Below are 15,197 nucleotides of genomic sequence, written 5' to 3'. Positions count from 1 at the left end.
TGTGACCCTGATCCAATTAAAGGGTCTTCCCTGAGGAAAAATTTCAAGGATTCCAAAAACTTTGTGAACTCTCACACATTTATAAAAACTACATAAAAACCCAAAAAGTTAAATTTGAGGGTGTTTTTATTATTTTCATAAATAGGTGAATTTAATATTCAACTATGAGATTGATCGTCCATATAACAGTTAGGTAACAGTCAGCTCCGTTTGCTTCAAACTCTCTTGCGCTTCAATTTCGGTAACTGTCAATATCAAACTTGAAGTCAGCTTGACCGATGGAGAAGAAGCAAAACAATGTACTGGCCACGAACAAGCATCAAATCAGTGAAGAAGGGGCGTCGCACTTAGTGGGGAGTATAATCGAAAAGGGCATCTCGGATAAGCCTCAAAGCAAGTTTTTTTCACCCACTCCAACCCCTAAACCCACCGTTTTACCTTTTCCCGTCGCTCGCCACCGCTCTCACTGGCCGGTTACCTCTCTCTCTCTGTCTTCTTCGTTTCTATTTATAAGTGGTCTAGTTGAGGGCTTAGTTTTGTTTTGAAAATTTGGGCATGAAATTACGTAGAGCATTTTTTTTCTAGCCTTACGGCAGCTTTAATTAGTTATATTTAGCTTTTTATTTTTTTCAGATTTTGTTGTGTTTGCATGAAGTGCTTTGGGACAAAATGGAAAAAAAAAAAAAAAAGAAGTAAGAAACTGGTAGTGGGTTTGGGGCGATTTTAACACTATTACAAGAACTTTCGAAGGGGTAAACTTGATCTTGTATTAATTTTGCGGTGTTTGGAAGGAGTGTTCTTTAGGTAAATCAAGTGCTGTTTAACTTAAATTATGTTTTATGTGAGATAATGCTTGAAATTACCAAGAAGGTGCTTTTGTAGAAAGTACATTTACTCAAAACAAATTAAAAGTGCTTCCGAAAAAATCAATTCCTTATTCTACATATATTTTCGGTGAGGTCATGGGGGATTTTGGTCTTCAACTGTTTTGTTAGCGCAAATGGAGGCACGACTTCTTATTCACTTGCTTGGATCCTGCAAATGATATCTGTCTTGGAGTTGCCCACAGATGAAGAGATGACTTTTGCTGTACAAAGTATTAATTCTACCTTAGGAATATGTTTAACTGCCGGACCAAGAGATGAAATGATTGTGGATAAGGCATTAGAGATATTGTTTCAAGTCCCTGTTTTGAAGTACCTGGATCTCTGCATTCGATGTTTTCAATCTAATAAACGAATGAAATTATTTAGGTGGGAATATAAAGAAGATGACTACGTGCTGTTCGGCAAAACATTAATTTCTCACTTCAAAAATAGGGGTTTGGGTGCTAAGAAAAAATCGAAAGCCATTGTTGAAAACAGTAGTTCTGGCAATAAAAGGTTTAAGAAGGGTGTATAGCTCTGGACACCATACCTGAGGACTTAGATCCTTCAAATATTACAAGTCAAGATCGTTGCAGTACCTCTTTGGCAGTAGAGTGGGCTTGTCAGAGATTGCCACTTCCCATGCATTGGTTCCTCAGTCCAATTTTGACCATCATTTCTGGCGAACATGCTGGTCTTCAAAGTGCTTCTATGGTAGACAACGTTGTGCAGGAACCTGATGTGCTTTTAATTACTAAATTTGGACTTTTCTTTCTTTTGGGCATTGAAGCTATGTCCACCTTCTTATCTCCTGAAGTCCCCTCCCCTGTTTGGGGTGTGGCTTTATTTTGGAAATTGCATTCTTTATCCATGACATTAGATGCTGGACTGGGTGTGCTTGAAGAGGAGAAGAGTAGAGATGTTTTTGAAGCCTTACAAGAGCACCATGGGCAGTTGCTGGATGAGTAATGGGCTGGCAGATTCCATGAACTCATTCCAGAGATAAATATGAATTTATTACAGACAAGTGAGAATTATAATGTAGAGCTTCTGAAGTTTCAGTCAGAGATTCATGAGAGTTACTCAACATATATAGAAACTCTTGTAGAACACTTTGCTGCTGTATCTTGTGGTGATCTGCTATAGGGCTGTCAACTTGGAGTGTATTTACACCATTGTGTTGAAGCTCCTGTGCGCCTTGCTGCCTGCAATGCACTGTCAGGTGCTTGTGTTCTTGAACTTCTGCCACCTTTAGAGAATTGTTTTGCTAAGGCTGATGGTTACCTAGAACCTGCGGAGGTAATGTTGGCTGACTATTGACAATTTTTATATTTATCTTCACTTCTGGTTTTTTAGATGTTTAAGGGAGAAAGTGAAAAGAAATTACTTAATTGTCTTGGCCTGGGAACATACCAGAAAGTGAACTTGATTGCAACGATGAATATTGTACTAGACAGTATGTCAGTGTTCCTTGATTTCCTACTGTCAATTAACAAGATATTCTAATGATTTATTTGGTGCAGGATAAAGAAGAAATTTTGGAAGCATATATGAAGTCATGGACTTCTGATGCCCTTGACAGAGCTGCAACTCGGAAGTCAATGGCATAGACACTGGTCCTGCACCACCTTTCATCGTTCATAGTCCTCTCGCATGCCAGTGATAAGTCATTGCTATGGAACAAGCTTGTAAAGTCTCTTCTGCGGGACTAATCTCGCCAGAGGCAACAGGAGGTATGCAAGTTGTCTGAATGCTCTGACTTTCAGCATGGGTCAAATGCTTGAATATGTGCACTTTGTCAAAAGTAATTGTTGCAACTGTTTGCAGAAAACTAATTGAAGTTTTGATAACGTTTAACACGAACATCTCTTATATAATAGCTAATAAATAAATTGGGAATATGCACTTTAGACAAAAGCAATTTTTTCCACATGATTGGGCTTTGACTGCATGGCTATCATATTACTGTCTTGTGTTCCTCACCATCCTCTAAAACAAAAATTGCACACTTTGAAAGGTTTATCTTCAAAATTGGCCTACCTGAGAAATGAAGGCCAATGAATTGATTGTTAGTAATCTGCATCCAAAATATTCAGTAACATCATGACCACCAATTTTTCATTTTCATTTTCTTATTTTCAGTCCCTTTATCTGATTGCTTTCTATGCAATGTTGTTACAGAGAATAATGTTTGATCTTATGCAATATAACAAACCATCTCAAATGCTCAATCAAAATGGAGATTCACCACTGCAGCAGAGCAATATTGATAAAAGATTTGAGATACTAACAGAAGCCTGCGAAGTAAACTCCTCTCTTCTGATTCAGGTGGAGAAACTCAAGCCCAATTTGACAGATTAAATTGTATATAACAGAGAAAGAAGAAAAAGGATCGTTTTTTGTGGTGTAGGCATTTTGCAATCTATTCAATTAGGGGTTTAATCAAATTGAGCCGAATGGTGCTGGGTTCAAGCTTGAAGACATTAACAATGCTCTTGCTCGATAAAAATCGAGCAGAACCCGGCTAAACACAGGCGGAACTGCAAGTGGCTCGGCTAGATTACATCCCTTTGTTCAACTAACCCCCTCTACCCCCTAGTGTTTTGCACTATAAACAAGTTAAATTGTTGTGAGAGAAAAAAAATGTAAATTCTTTTTAACAGGAAAGTATTGATTATTGCCTTTAGAATCAGAATGTCAATATATAGTCTGTTCCAGTTGCTTCATAGCAGACCTTATCAACGTTATAAATCCACCTTTCATCTTTCGTATTCCTTTTGCATGCCAGTGATAAGTTATGGCTACAGAATAAGCTTGTAAAGTCTCTTCTGCGGGACTATTCCCGCCAGAGGAAAATGTATGCAAGTTGTTTGAATGCTCTGACTTTTAACATGGATCAAATGCCTGAATAATAAATTGAGAATATACAGTTTAGACAAAAGCAATTTTTTCTACATGATTGGGCTTCCACTGCATGGCTGTCGCAATACTATCTTGCGTTGCCTCATTGTCCTTCAAAACAAGAAATCAACACCTGAGACCGAAAGGTTTATCTTCAAAATTGGCCTACCTGAGAAATGAAGTCCAGTGAATTTATTGTTACAAATCTGCATACAAGATATTCTGTAACATCATGACCATCTATTTTTCTTTTTCATTCTCTGATATTTTGTCCCTTGATCTGATTGCTTTCTATGCATTTTTGTTACAGAGAATGATGTTCCATCTTATGCGATATAACAAACCATCTCAAATGCTCAATCAAAATGGAGATTTACCACTGCAGCGGAGCAATATTGATAAAAGATTTGACATACTAACAGAAGCTTGTGAAGGAAACTCCTCTCTTTTGATTTGGTGGAGAAGCTCAAGCCCAATTTGGCAGATTAAATTGTATATAACAGAGAAAGAAGAAGGATTGTTTTTTGTGGTGAAGGGATTTTGCAATCTGTTCAATTAGGATTTAATCAAGTTTAGCCTAATAGTGTTTGGCTCAGACACGGTTAGATGACACTAACAAGCTCAAGCTCGACAATAATCGAGCAGAACCCAACTCAACACAAATAAAATTACAAGTGGTCCTGTTTGATCCTAACCCTTTTTTCAACCAACCTCTTTTCGCCCTCATGTTTTGCACTATAAACAAGTTAAATTGTTCTGAGAAAAAGAATTGTAAATTCTTTTCAATAGAAAAATATTGATTATTGCCTTCAGAATCGAACATTAATATATTGTCTGTTCCATTTGCTTCATAGCAGATCCTATCAACGTTTTAAATGCACATCATTTATTTCACGTGTGACAGGGTAAAAGGTTTACAAGATTTGTTTTTGCTTAATTTTTTAATGAATGATTGAAGGTAGCTAGCGGCTGCCACACCATTGATTCAGCTTCCATTAGCGTATATTTAAATGCAAATGCCTGTATCATTTCATTATTTACAGGCTTCAACTTGAAACTAAATACCAACTTTGTTAAAGAAAAGCAATAATCAAGGTACATTGGTCCTACAATGATCCCAATAGATGGGTCAAATAATAAGAGCTTATATTGCATTAGAGTTTGCCCACTTAGATCAACATGTTTTGCACCTAATGATAGTTTGTGTGACAAAAGACTATATCATACTTTTAAGGGATACTTTGTGTAACAAATGAGTGAAATTTGTAGTACACCCACTTAGAGGAACATATTATACTCTCAAAAATTAACTTGAGTGACAAAACAATGAAATTCTAAATATAATAATAACACTGAAATTATGTGTATTTATTTTTTATATATAATTGTGTATATAGATAATTTGTAATAATATAATTCGATGATTTTAAATTAAAGATAAAATAACATCTAATTATACGATAATTTATTATCTATATACTAGAATTGTGCATAAAAAAAATATACACATAACATTACTTTAATAATAACGTTTCAAATCCCCAGGCACTACACTTGAGGTATCATCTCGGTAAAGCTGATTCAGTCCCAAATTTTCTTCAAAAAAACAAAACATGTTTTAATTCTGACAGATCACTGTTCTCTAGAAACATATTGATATTGTGGCCAATCCTTTAAATCAGTGCGTTAACTTAATATAATTTCAACAAACACGTTATCACGTTCATTAATTTTTTAGGTTTCATAAAGATAAAATTTCCTGACCATTCTGATTATAATATTTAAAGTAAAGATTTCATACATATCAAGATCCCATTGAAAACAACTTCCTCTCGACATTTTACTACTATTTATAGGTGAAGCCGATTGATAAATTTTATCAAGAAACAAAGAAACAGCTATGGAGGCAACAAAAAGTCCAGTGAAAAAAGATGAGGAACAGGAAAACGAGAAGGAGGAAGCTAAGGCACAAGTAGAGATTTGGAATTGCGTATTCGGATTTGTGAAAATGGCAGCAGTGAAATGTGCTATAGAGCTTGGAATAGCTGAGGCCATTGAAAACAATGGCTGCCCTATGACACTTTCAGAATTATCAACAGCTCTCAATTGCTCACCGTCCAATCTTCAACGAGTAATGAGATTTCTTGTCCACTACCAAATCTTCAAAGAGAAACCCACCAGCCAAAACTCCATCGCCTTTGAACAAACGCCACTCTCTCGCCGCCTCCTAAAACAAGGAAATAACAGCATGGCGGCTTTCATTCTTCTCGAGAGCAGCCCGGTGATGCTGGCTCCGTGGCACTGCCTCAGCGGGCGCGTGTTGGCGAACGGGTCATCGGCTTTTGACTCGGCTCATGGGAAGGACGTGTGGGCGTATGCAGCGGCGGATTCAGCTCACAGCAAGCTGATCAATGATGCAATGGCTTGTAACGCTAGAGTGGCAGTGCCTGCCCTGATTGAAAGTTGCCCTGAGGTGTTTGATGGAATTGGAAGGCTGGTGGATGTTGGTGGCGGAAACGGGACGGCTTTAAAGTTGTTGGTGAAGTCTTTTCCATGGATGAAAGGGATAAACTTTGATCTTCCTCATGTTGTGTGCGACAATGAGAGGTGTAATGGAGTTGAGCAAGTTGGAGGAGACATGTTTCAGAGTGTTCCCATGGCTGACGCTGCTTTCTTCATGGTTGGTATTCATCTACCATAAATTTCTTTTTTTGTGTTACCGGGATCTCCAGATTAATTGAACAAGTAAATTTGGTCCCATAATCGTTATACCTAGTTTTACAAAAACGACAAAAACTCAAATCCAAACCACGGACATTTTGAATTATTCAATTTAAATTTGTCTTGTACAGTTTAATGGGTTAATTATTATTGAATATTGCAGCAAGTTTTGCATGACTGGGACGATGATGAGTGCATCCAGATCCTGAAGAACTGCAGAAAAGTGATTCCACAGGACAAAGGGAAGGTGATAATAGTTGAAACAATTATCGAAGCAGAAGAAAGGGATGACAAGTTCGAATTTGTGAGATTGATGCTGGACATGGCGATGATGGCTCACACTTCTAAAGGGAAGGAGAGAAGCTTGAAGGAATGGGAGTATGTTCTTCGGCAGGCAGGATTTAGCAGATACAGTGTCAAGCCTATTCATGCAGTTCAATCCGTTATTGAAGCTTTTCCTTAATTGAATAAGACTATTATGAAAATAAAATCTTTCAGGTTTGTTACTATTAATGGTGTTGTGCCTGTTGGAGTTTGTCATGTTTTGTACTGAAATAATTAACCTTTGATTGGTTATTGAATAATATTTTGTGTACGAATAATACGTAAAATTTTATATAAAATAATATTACATCATTATATAATTAGATAATTTTAAATTAAAAATAAAATTATATTTAATTATATTAAAATATTTAATTATTTATATATAAAATTCCCGCGCCACTCTTCTCCTCATTAATCAAATCCCGAATATTAAATTTTCATAAAAGCAACATTCTAGACTCCAACCCCTTTTCAGTCAAGAAGCTGATCATCTTCAGAAAGATCAATCTTGTTGATGCCTTTCGCATCCTTGATTGCAAAAGGTACAACAATCACATAAGCCTCTAAAATATTCTGTACAAATAACTCATTTTAAGTGTTTACAATATGCAAGACACCAACCAACACAACATTTATTTCTGCACAACTTCAAATTAAAATATTCGACCTCTGCTTCTTATACATTTGGTGTGAACCATTTTCATCATAAAGAACATCAAAAGGGAAATTGCTGGCAAAGCAACAATGGACTAAACAAAATTTAAACGTTATCATAGTTTCTTCACGTTATGTAACAAGCAAGAGTAATTCTCACGTTGCATTGTTGTCTCATATGCATTATTTTGGTAGCTTTTAAGCCATGCCGACCCTGCTAATCTTCTGCCCTTTTTTTGTTTTATTTTAATTCATGTGAAGCCGCTATATATTCGGGCATTTATTACTTCCTGATTTCTTAATAAAGTACCCACTTTAGCTGCTTCACGGACACCTAAAGTTTTGCTTTAGCAAAGTGCAAAACAAAGGTTGTTCATTCCTTGTATACGAGGAAAGATTTTCAGTTTAACTATCATTTGTTCTCGCATTTGAATATGCAAAGACTTTAGTTTCTCTCTCTTTTAGAGATCGAACAAAGATTTTATACAAGATGCATGAGTTGATTGATATAGATAACGATACACCCTTTTGAGAGTGTTTGATTTGTTTATATAAAAGATAGATTTTAATAATCTCTCTCTTTTTAACAATACATATTATTTATTTGTTCAGAGCCTAAGCATCTTCATGGGATAAAGATAAACTACAGCATCCATAACTTTGCATATTCAAGAACATTTTAATTTTTTTTGGTCATTGACATCTAACAATTAGACACTCTATCAGCCTCTGAATTTTTCTGCAGGAGCCAAAATTTGATATTTTTAAGTTTACTAAACAAAATAAAGAGAAATATATGTGCAAAAAGCATATTTACAATAGAGTCACCCTGGATCTAATATTATCATGTGATTAAATATGAGTAATTATATATTTAAAAGTATATATTTTTTTATTAAATGAGAAAACTAGAAAAAAGAGAATTGAAGGGTAATATGGTAATTTTAAAAATAGAATAATTAAGGGTAGTGTGACTGTATATACATCTGACACTGACTTAAATCTTTTTTCGTTGTTGGAGTTCAAATTTGGGTGAGGGTTCATTTTTAATTTTTTTCAATTAGTAAGCAAAATAATCATTTGACAAAAACTTAAGTAGAAGACTGTACTTTACCCTTTGCTTTCCGTATATTAATAAAATATTATTAAAGGTGCAAGCAGATGTTTACTTAAAAGGGAAAAAGACTATTTTCCACCCAAATTTTAATCTAATCTCAAACCCACACTATTGAAAAATGAAAAACTTAAATTTTCACTTATGACCAAACTTCTATTAATATTTTCTAGGGAAAGATAAAATAGTTATTTTACTGTTTATACTAAAAGTTATAAAGTTTATTATTTTTCCCTCTATCAGGTTTTAGAAGCTAATATTTCATCTTTACCTAAAGTTTTTAAACTTTAAAAAGTAATGTTTTCACCCTCAAACCTAGGGATTTCATATTTTTCAAAACTTAACCCCCTTATAACTTTTAAAAATAGCAGTTTTACCCCTACTATTCAATTTCATCTTTCAACATCATCTATAGCCTCTTTCTTCTCCTGGTGCGACAAAGATATCTCTCTTCCTCGCACAACCCAGATGACGAAAGAGGATGCTTTGTTGTTCTTCGTTGCTCATCACGTCATCTAGACGCGATAACAAAGGGTCATTCTTCGTCTGTTCTTCTAGGTTTAGACGATGTTTCGTCATCCAGATCTGGGCAACAAAAGTTTGTCTTTCATTATTTTTTGTAGCCAGAGAAGGGAGATCGATGGAAAGTGTCAATCGTCAGTGGTGGCCGAAGAAGGAAGCAAACCTTAGAGGTAAAATCTAAACTTTTCAAACTTTAAGGATGAGTTGAAGTGTTAGTTTTTAAAATCGAGGGGGGGGGGAATGATAAAATTTTGAAGTTTTAAAGTTTATAGGTAAAATAACAATTTTACATCTATCTCTGACTAAAAATTTGGATGGTAGTTTGATCATGGATGGAAGTTTTGATTTTTTATCTCTCGTGAGTGTGACTTAAGATTTGACTAAAATTTGGGTGGAAAATAGTCCTTTTCCCTTACTTTTTTTAAATTATTGTTTTATACGCCTAACCAATGTATGTGGAATACTATCAGATATCGACACAAGAAAAAGGGTAATTTAGTTTAATCAACGATTAAATTGGTTGATTTGTAATCGGATCATTTAATTATTAAAAAATAATATTAAAAAATTTATATAATTTATAATTAAATAAATATTTTAATTTATTTAATATTAAAATAAACTTAATTTGATAGTATATATATGTAAATATGATAAATAATGTCTTGTTTTAAGTTTTCATAATGAATTTTTGAAAAAAAAATTAATCTTTCATATTGACCGAGTCAAATCTGATTTTATACATGATCAATTGATTTGATTAATGATTGATAGTTTAATTGATCAAACTGATCGATTCAATCTAATTTTTAAAACCATGTATCTAACAATTTAGATTTTCTTAAAGCATCTTTTAAAGGAAACAAAAATAAAAGGCCAAAGGACTATGTCCCACCAAAGTTTAGTTGTATTCTCAAAATCATATATGTAGGATTCATGAGCCAACTCGAAAGTATGATCTTCTTACTCAGAAGTATGGGTCCAAACGAGTATAAATCTTGAATAATTTCTAGTAAAATATCACTTCGTAACCAAAACTGAGAAATTAGGTGATAAAACATCCTCATTCTAAGGCCCTAAAACAAATAGATAATTTATTGGAAATTTAATTTATAATTTCAATCAAATTTGTATATATATATTTTTACAATAGGTAAAATTCTAGTATTGAAAAAATAAGTTTATTTTCACATAAAAATAAATAAATACAAATTTTAAAGTTCAATTTTTTGTTTTTATTTATGACCGCCACATGCCAGCCCATAATTCAAAGCCTTGCTCCACCTCAACATACAATAAATAATTTTAAAGTTCAAATTATTAAAATATGAATTTTGTTAGAATTAAATATCCCAAGACCTAGTAAATATGAAAAAAAAAAAAAACAAATATAATATAGTAAATGATAAAAAATATATTTATAAAAGAATGATCATAAAATTTGGATATAAAAAAAATAAAAAATATATATATACGAATTTAATACGATATATCACCAATAATACATTTATAAAAATATGATAATATTAATAATAATTTTAACACTTTTTATGAATCACCTAATTCAAATTAATATAACAATTTATATGCAAAGTATTTAATTGACTTAGCTAATAATATAATACTTCTTATTCATAGGGTTGGATACGAGTCGAGTCGAGCCGAGCTGAGCCGAGACAGGGCCAGCTCGTTTTCAGTGAGTCTAAGCTCAAGCTCACCGAACTCACTAAACACATGTTTGTGTTTGGCTTGTTTCATAATTTTAGTGTTTAGACTTGGCTCGCATTTAACGCAAGTTCGCTTTTGGCTTGTATTTTTAGCTCGGTTTCAAGCTTGTATTTCAAGAAACAAACGATGTCATTTGTTTCAAGTTAAATGATTTTTCATTTGAGTGATTGGCTAGCGAGCTGAGCTCAGCTCGTTTAACTGATGTTCGGATTTGTTTTTTATTTAAAATTCAGGCTCGCATTCATACTCAGACTCATTCAAGGCAAGTTTAGGCTCGAGCTCATTCGAGCAAAACTCGTTTTGAGTTCGAACAAGCTTACTTCAAATCTAGTCCTACTTATTCACTAATTACATCATCAGGTGAATATATAATAAAATTAATAAAAAATTAGTGTTTCAAATCAATTTGTATATAAGACATTAAAGAATTATAAATATAATAAAATTACAAATAAACAAAGAAAAAAATATAAAAGTTTATCTTTTCAGATAATAACAAAGATAAAGAGTCAAACCGGACAAAGAAAAAAACACTAATCAAATATAAAAATACTATGTGAAATTTTTTTTATCGATGTTATGAATATGAACTTAATGAGATGAATGAAGAGGATAGAGATTTTAAAAAATATAGGTTTTTTTTTTCAATATTATGATAATTAATTAAAAATTAAAAGACATATTTATAATTTAGACTTAGATACTAAAATGATGTTGTTTTAATTTTTTTAAATTAAAAAAAAAATTAAAATGAATAAAATAATTATTTAATATTAAAAATATAAAATTTGTGTTTAATACATTTTGAATTTAAAATTTTAAAATATTATACTTAATACAATAAGTAAAGATGAATTATTTGATTTTTACAAAATAGGCCTAATTCTCAAAAATCCAAAACCACTAATTCAAGGGATAGTTACATGTTGACCCACAAGTTTTGAGTTAAGTGAAAGCAACCCATACTTGTTGGAAAATGACTATGGAGGATCACTACAATGGATGAAACAAACGCCACGCGGCACGTGTACCTTATCAGTCAAAACTCAAAATTTACAAATGCATTCATCTCCTCTGCGCAGACAGCCTAAGACCATTCATTTTCACCATTGAATCTCATTTTCACTTGGAGCATTTACAGAACAAAAAAAACTAGTATGTTTTCAACAGTAATATCAACCACTCAACCGGGTTTTATCCTCCCAGGAAGACTCTCGGCGGTTCGGTGTTGTTCCGTTTCAGTGTCCTCAAAGCAGTTGAGATCCACCCAGTTCGATTTGAAGACTTACTGGACAAAACTTATAGCTGAGATTGACCAAAACTTGGATCGAGCAATCCCGATTAAGTACCCAGAAGGGATCTACGAAGCCATGCGCTACTCCGTCCTGGCCAAAGGTGCCAAGAGGGCGCCACCCGTCATGTGTGTGGCGGCTTGTGAGCTCTTTGGTGGTAATCGCCTTGCTGCCTTTCCCACGGCTTGTGCTCTTGAAATGGTTCGACTTTCTTTACTTCTGTCTTCTTTTGAATATTATTTGGAGTTTAACTGAATCTTTTATTTCTTATTTTTTTTAAAGTACGGTTTTTTTTTTATACTTAAATTCTTGTTGAAAATTCAATTTTGATCGGAATGGTTGACTCTGTTTTCATAAGATGAAGGCAATGATTTGACTTGAGAATCATATTATAAATGAGTTTTGCCAATATCTAATATGCTTTGTGTCATCAGTTTAGCAAACAAACAGCGAATTTGAGATTTGGGATTTTCATTCTGTACCAGGATCAATTATGGATCCAATGGGCCAGGAGGAATTGGTTTGCATATATTCTGAAATATTTAAGTTGATTTTAAGGCAAAATTTGCTCTGAGTTCTCATGTGTAAATAATTTGAAGATGTTAACTTAGCACCATAATGTACACAAACAAGTTGGTTCTATCTGGCAAATTCTCTTGAGAATCAAATATCGAAAGGCATTTGAAGAGCAGTTTAATTGATTATTCTCTTTTTAACAGGTTCATGCTGCTTCATTGATTCATGATGATCTTCCCTGTATGGATGATGCCCAGTCACGCCGGGGCCAACCCTCAAACCATAAAATTTATGGTATTGACATGGCCATCCTTGCTGGGGATGCACTCTTCCCGCTTGGATTTGAACACATTGTGTCCCACACACCTTCTGATCTTGTACCTGAAACCTGCATCCTTCGTGTGATTGCTGAGATCGCCCGTGCTGTGGGATCGACTGGCATGGCTGCTGGACAGTTCCTTGACCTTGTAGGTGGGCCTAATTCTGTTGAATTTGTGCAAGAGAAAAAGTTTGGTGAAATGGGTGAATGCTCTGCAGTTTGTGGAGGATTATTGGCTGGTGCAGAAGACGATGAACTACAGAGATTAAGGAGGTATGGAAGAGCTGTTGGAGTTTTGTATCAAGTGGTCGATGACTTGTTGGAAGCGAAAACACTGAGTGAGAAAGATGGAGAGAACGCAAAAAAGAAAGGGAAGAGTTATGTGGCCGTGTATGGAGTTGACAAGGCTATGGAGGTGGCTGAGGAACTTAGAACCAAAGCTAAGAAGGAACTAGATGGGTTTGAGAAGTTCGGTGAGAAAGTGGTGCCACTTTATAGCTTTGTGGATTATGCTGCCGACAGAGGATTTTCCATTAGTGATTCAAGTTGATAATTTGGCATGTCCATTACACTGCTGGGAACAGGCTGACTACTGGTGCTTTTCAGTTGATAAAGGATTTTTGGCAGCGTGGATTGCAGCGGATACTCTCAGAGTTTGATACATAATGCATGTTTGATTATCATGTTTTTCCAGTGAAAATGGAGAACATAAGCTTTGTAATTGTACTTGGTTGTGTGTTTGTAGCTGTTCTTCTTCATGTTGAGTCTGCTGGCCAAAGTTAGAGGACACTAAACGCCTTGTACGGGGGGGACAGTGTCAAAAAATGAGTGACAACATGTAAGATTATTATGTTTGTTGTTTAGTCTTCCGATATATTGTGGGAAGGCGAAACTCTCTTCCTCTGCTCTCACTTGAATGCTATTGTTTTAAGGAAACACAAACTTGGTTGTTCAAAATAGTTAATTTGTTTTTTCTTTTTAAGTAACATAGAAATCTTATTTGAATCGGATTGTCTTTTCAGAGTTAAATTGATTATATCAAACAAATAAAACTTTAAATCTAATGATTAATTTTATAATCATTATATTAGATAAATTAAGAAAGTATAGAATCTCACCCTTTTGTCCCTAACTTCACCTTGGGCATGAAATACTTATTTGGTCTCAGCATCCACGTGATACTTGCCTTTAATAAACAAGATCGTGACAACTTGATGGCGAGTTCAGGCGTGGAATGCCAAAGTTGATTACAATGAACAATTGCACATTTTTTATGTAACGTACCATTCGGGGTTGCCCAGAGGATAAACATCCTTGACTAACAAGCCTGATCCAATTGTTGATAAAGAGATGGCAAGTGTAATCAGCGCACATGATTCTTGCCCTAACAAGTCTTACATATAATGCATTATGTAAACGTTTTACACGATGTTGCAAATTAATTGGTAGGTCCATATGACATGAATTTTAACACTTGTATATAATATCAATATTATTATCGATATATGTTTTTTTATGCACGAATATATATATATATATATATATATATATATATATATATATATATATATTATTGTTCATATAATATTGCAAAAGCAAGAAAGAATCCAATAAATATTGTATGAATATTTATATTCACTGAACTGTTAAAAAATCTATGATATTTATATTTATCATAAATTTTATATATAACTAGGGCTGATTAATTTTAAATTGGGCCAACTGGCCAACTGGGTCACATTTCTATCCAACGAAATGGGCCGAACCAAACCCGCCTGGCCCAAATAAACTCTAACTTACGATGGGACAGAGCACAGGTAACTCCAACGAAACTTAACCAGTGTCAACTCTTGTTCCAAACTCTCAATTATTATTAGGCCAAAGGGCTATGTCCCACTTAATGGATGCGGTTTTCTTACATTTTTCTTTTTTAATTTTAAAAATTTTAAACATTCATTTATTAATCATTAAAATTAATAATAATAAAAATAAAACTATCATTTAATCTATAATATTAAAAATAAATTAAAATATAATCTCTTTTTACCTCTTAAACTTTAAAAATTAAAAATTTTCCCTAACTTAAATTTTAAAAGATGATAATTTTTTCCTAAGGTTTCATTTCCAGATCTCTGACATCATCTTTAATACCATTGTCAGCGGCCTCTCTCTCCGAAAGCTTCCTTTTTCTCTGACAGTCTCTTTTCACTCATTTGAATACTCGATCAGTATCGAAG

At 33.9% G+C, this 15,197-nt stretch overlaps 2 protein-coding genes and 1 long non-coding RNA gene across 3 annotated transcripts; all 3 read left to right on the top strand.

The window, feature by feature from the left end:
* Positions 1-27: 27 nt before the first annotated feature.
* Positions 28-3,637, top strand: LOC123214133. The gene is made up of 3 exons (XR_006501815.1): positions 28-2,165; positions 2,390-2,599; positions 3,048-3,637. It is a non-coding gene; the product is annotated as an uncharacterized LOC123214133 (long non-coding RNA).
* Positions 3,638-5,583: 1,946 nt separating this feature from the next.
* LOC123214957 (acetylserotonin O-methyltransferase-like) lies at positions 5,584-7,083 on the top strand. The gene is made up of 2 exons (XM_044634984.1): positions 5,584-6,447; positions 6,652-7,083. Exons 1-2 carry the CDS (start codon positions 5,668-5,670, stop codon positions 6,949-6,951), a joined length of 1,080 nt encoding a protein of 359 aa, XP_044490919.1. The 5' UTR covers positions 5,584-5,667; the 3' UTR covers positions 6,952-7,083.
* Positions 7,084-11,898: 4,815 nt separating this feature from the next.
* LOC123214753 (heterodimeric geranylgeranyl pyrophosphate synthase small subunit, chloroplastic) lies at positions 11,899-13,902 on the top strand. Its single transcript, XM_044634724.1, has 2 exons — positions 11,899-12,326; positions 12,845-13,902. Exons 1-2 carry the CDS (start codon positions 11,991-11,993, stop codon positions 13,508-13,510), a joined length of 1,002 nt encoding a protein of 333 aa, XP_044490659.1. The 5' UTR covers positions 11,899-11,990; the 3' UTR covers positions 13,511-13,902.
* The last annotated feature ends 1,295 nt before the right edge of the window (positions 13,903-15,197 follow it).

Source organism: Mangifera indica, chromosome 4, assembly GCF_011075055.1.
Source record: "Mangifera indica cultivar Alphonso chromosome 4, CATAS_Mindica_2.1, whole genome shotgun sequence".
NCBI lineage: Eukaryota > Viridiplantae > Streptophyta > Magnoliopsida > Sapindales > Anacardiaceae > Mangifera > Mangifera indica.
This window is presented reverse-complemented; position numbering and strand designations above follow the sequence as displayed.

What these genes read in the sequence shown, in the direction of transcription:
- LOC123214957 (XM_044634984.1), top strand. Translation starts at nt 5,668, where the DNA reads ATGGAGGCAACAAAAAGTCCAGTGAAAAAAGATGAGGAACAGGAAAAC. An exon ending in CTGACGCTGCTTTCTTCATG is followed by an intron (nt 6,448 to 6,651) that starts GTTGGTATTCAT and finishes TGAATATTGCAG; the next exon opens with CAAGTTTTGCATGACTGGGA.
- LOC123214753 (XM_044634724.1), top strand. Translation starts at nt 11,991, where the DNA reads ATGTTTTCAACAGTAATATCAACCACTCAACCGGGTTTTATCCTCCCA. An exon ending in CGGCTTGTGCTCTTGAAATG is followed by an intron (nt 12,327 to 12,844) that starts GTTCGACTTTCT and finishes TCTTTTTAACAG; the next exon opens with GTTCATGCTGCTTCATTGAT.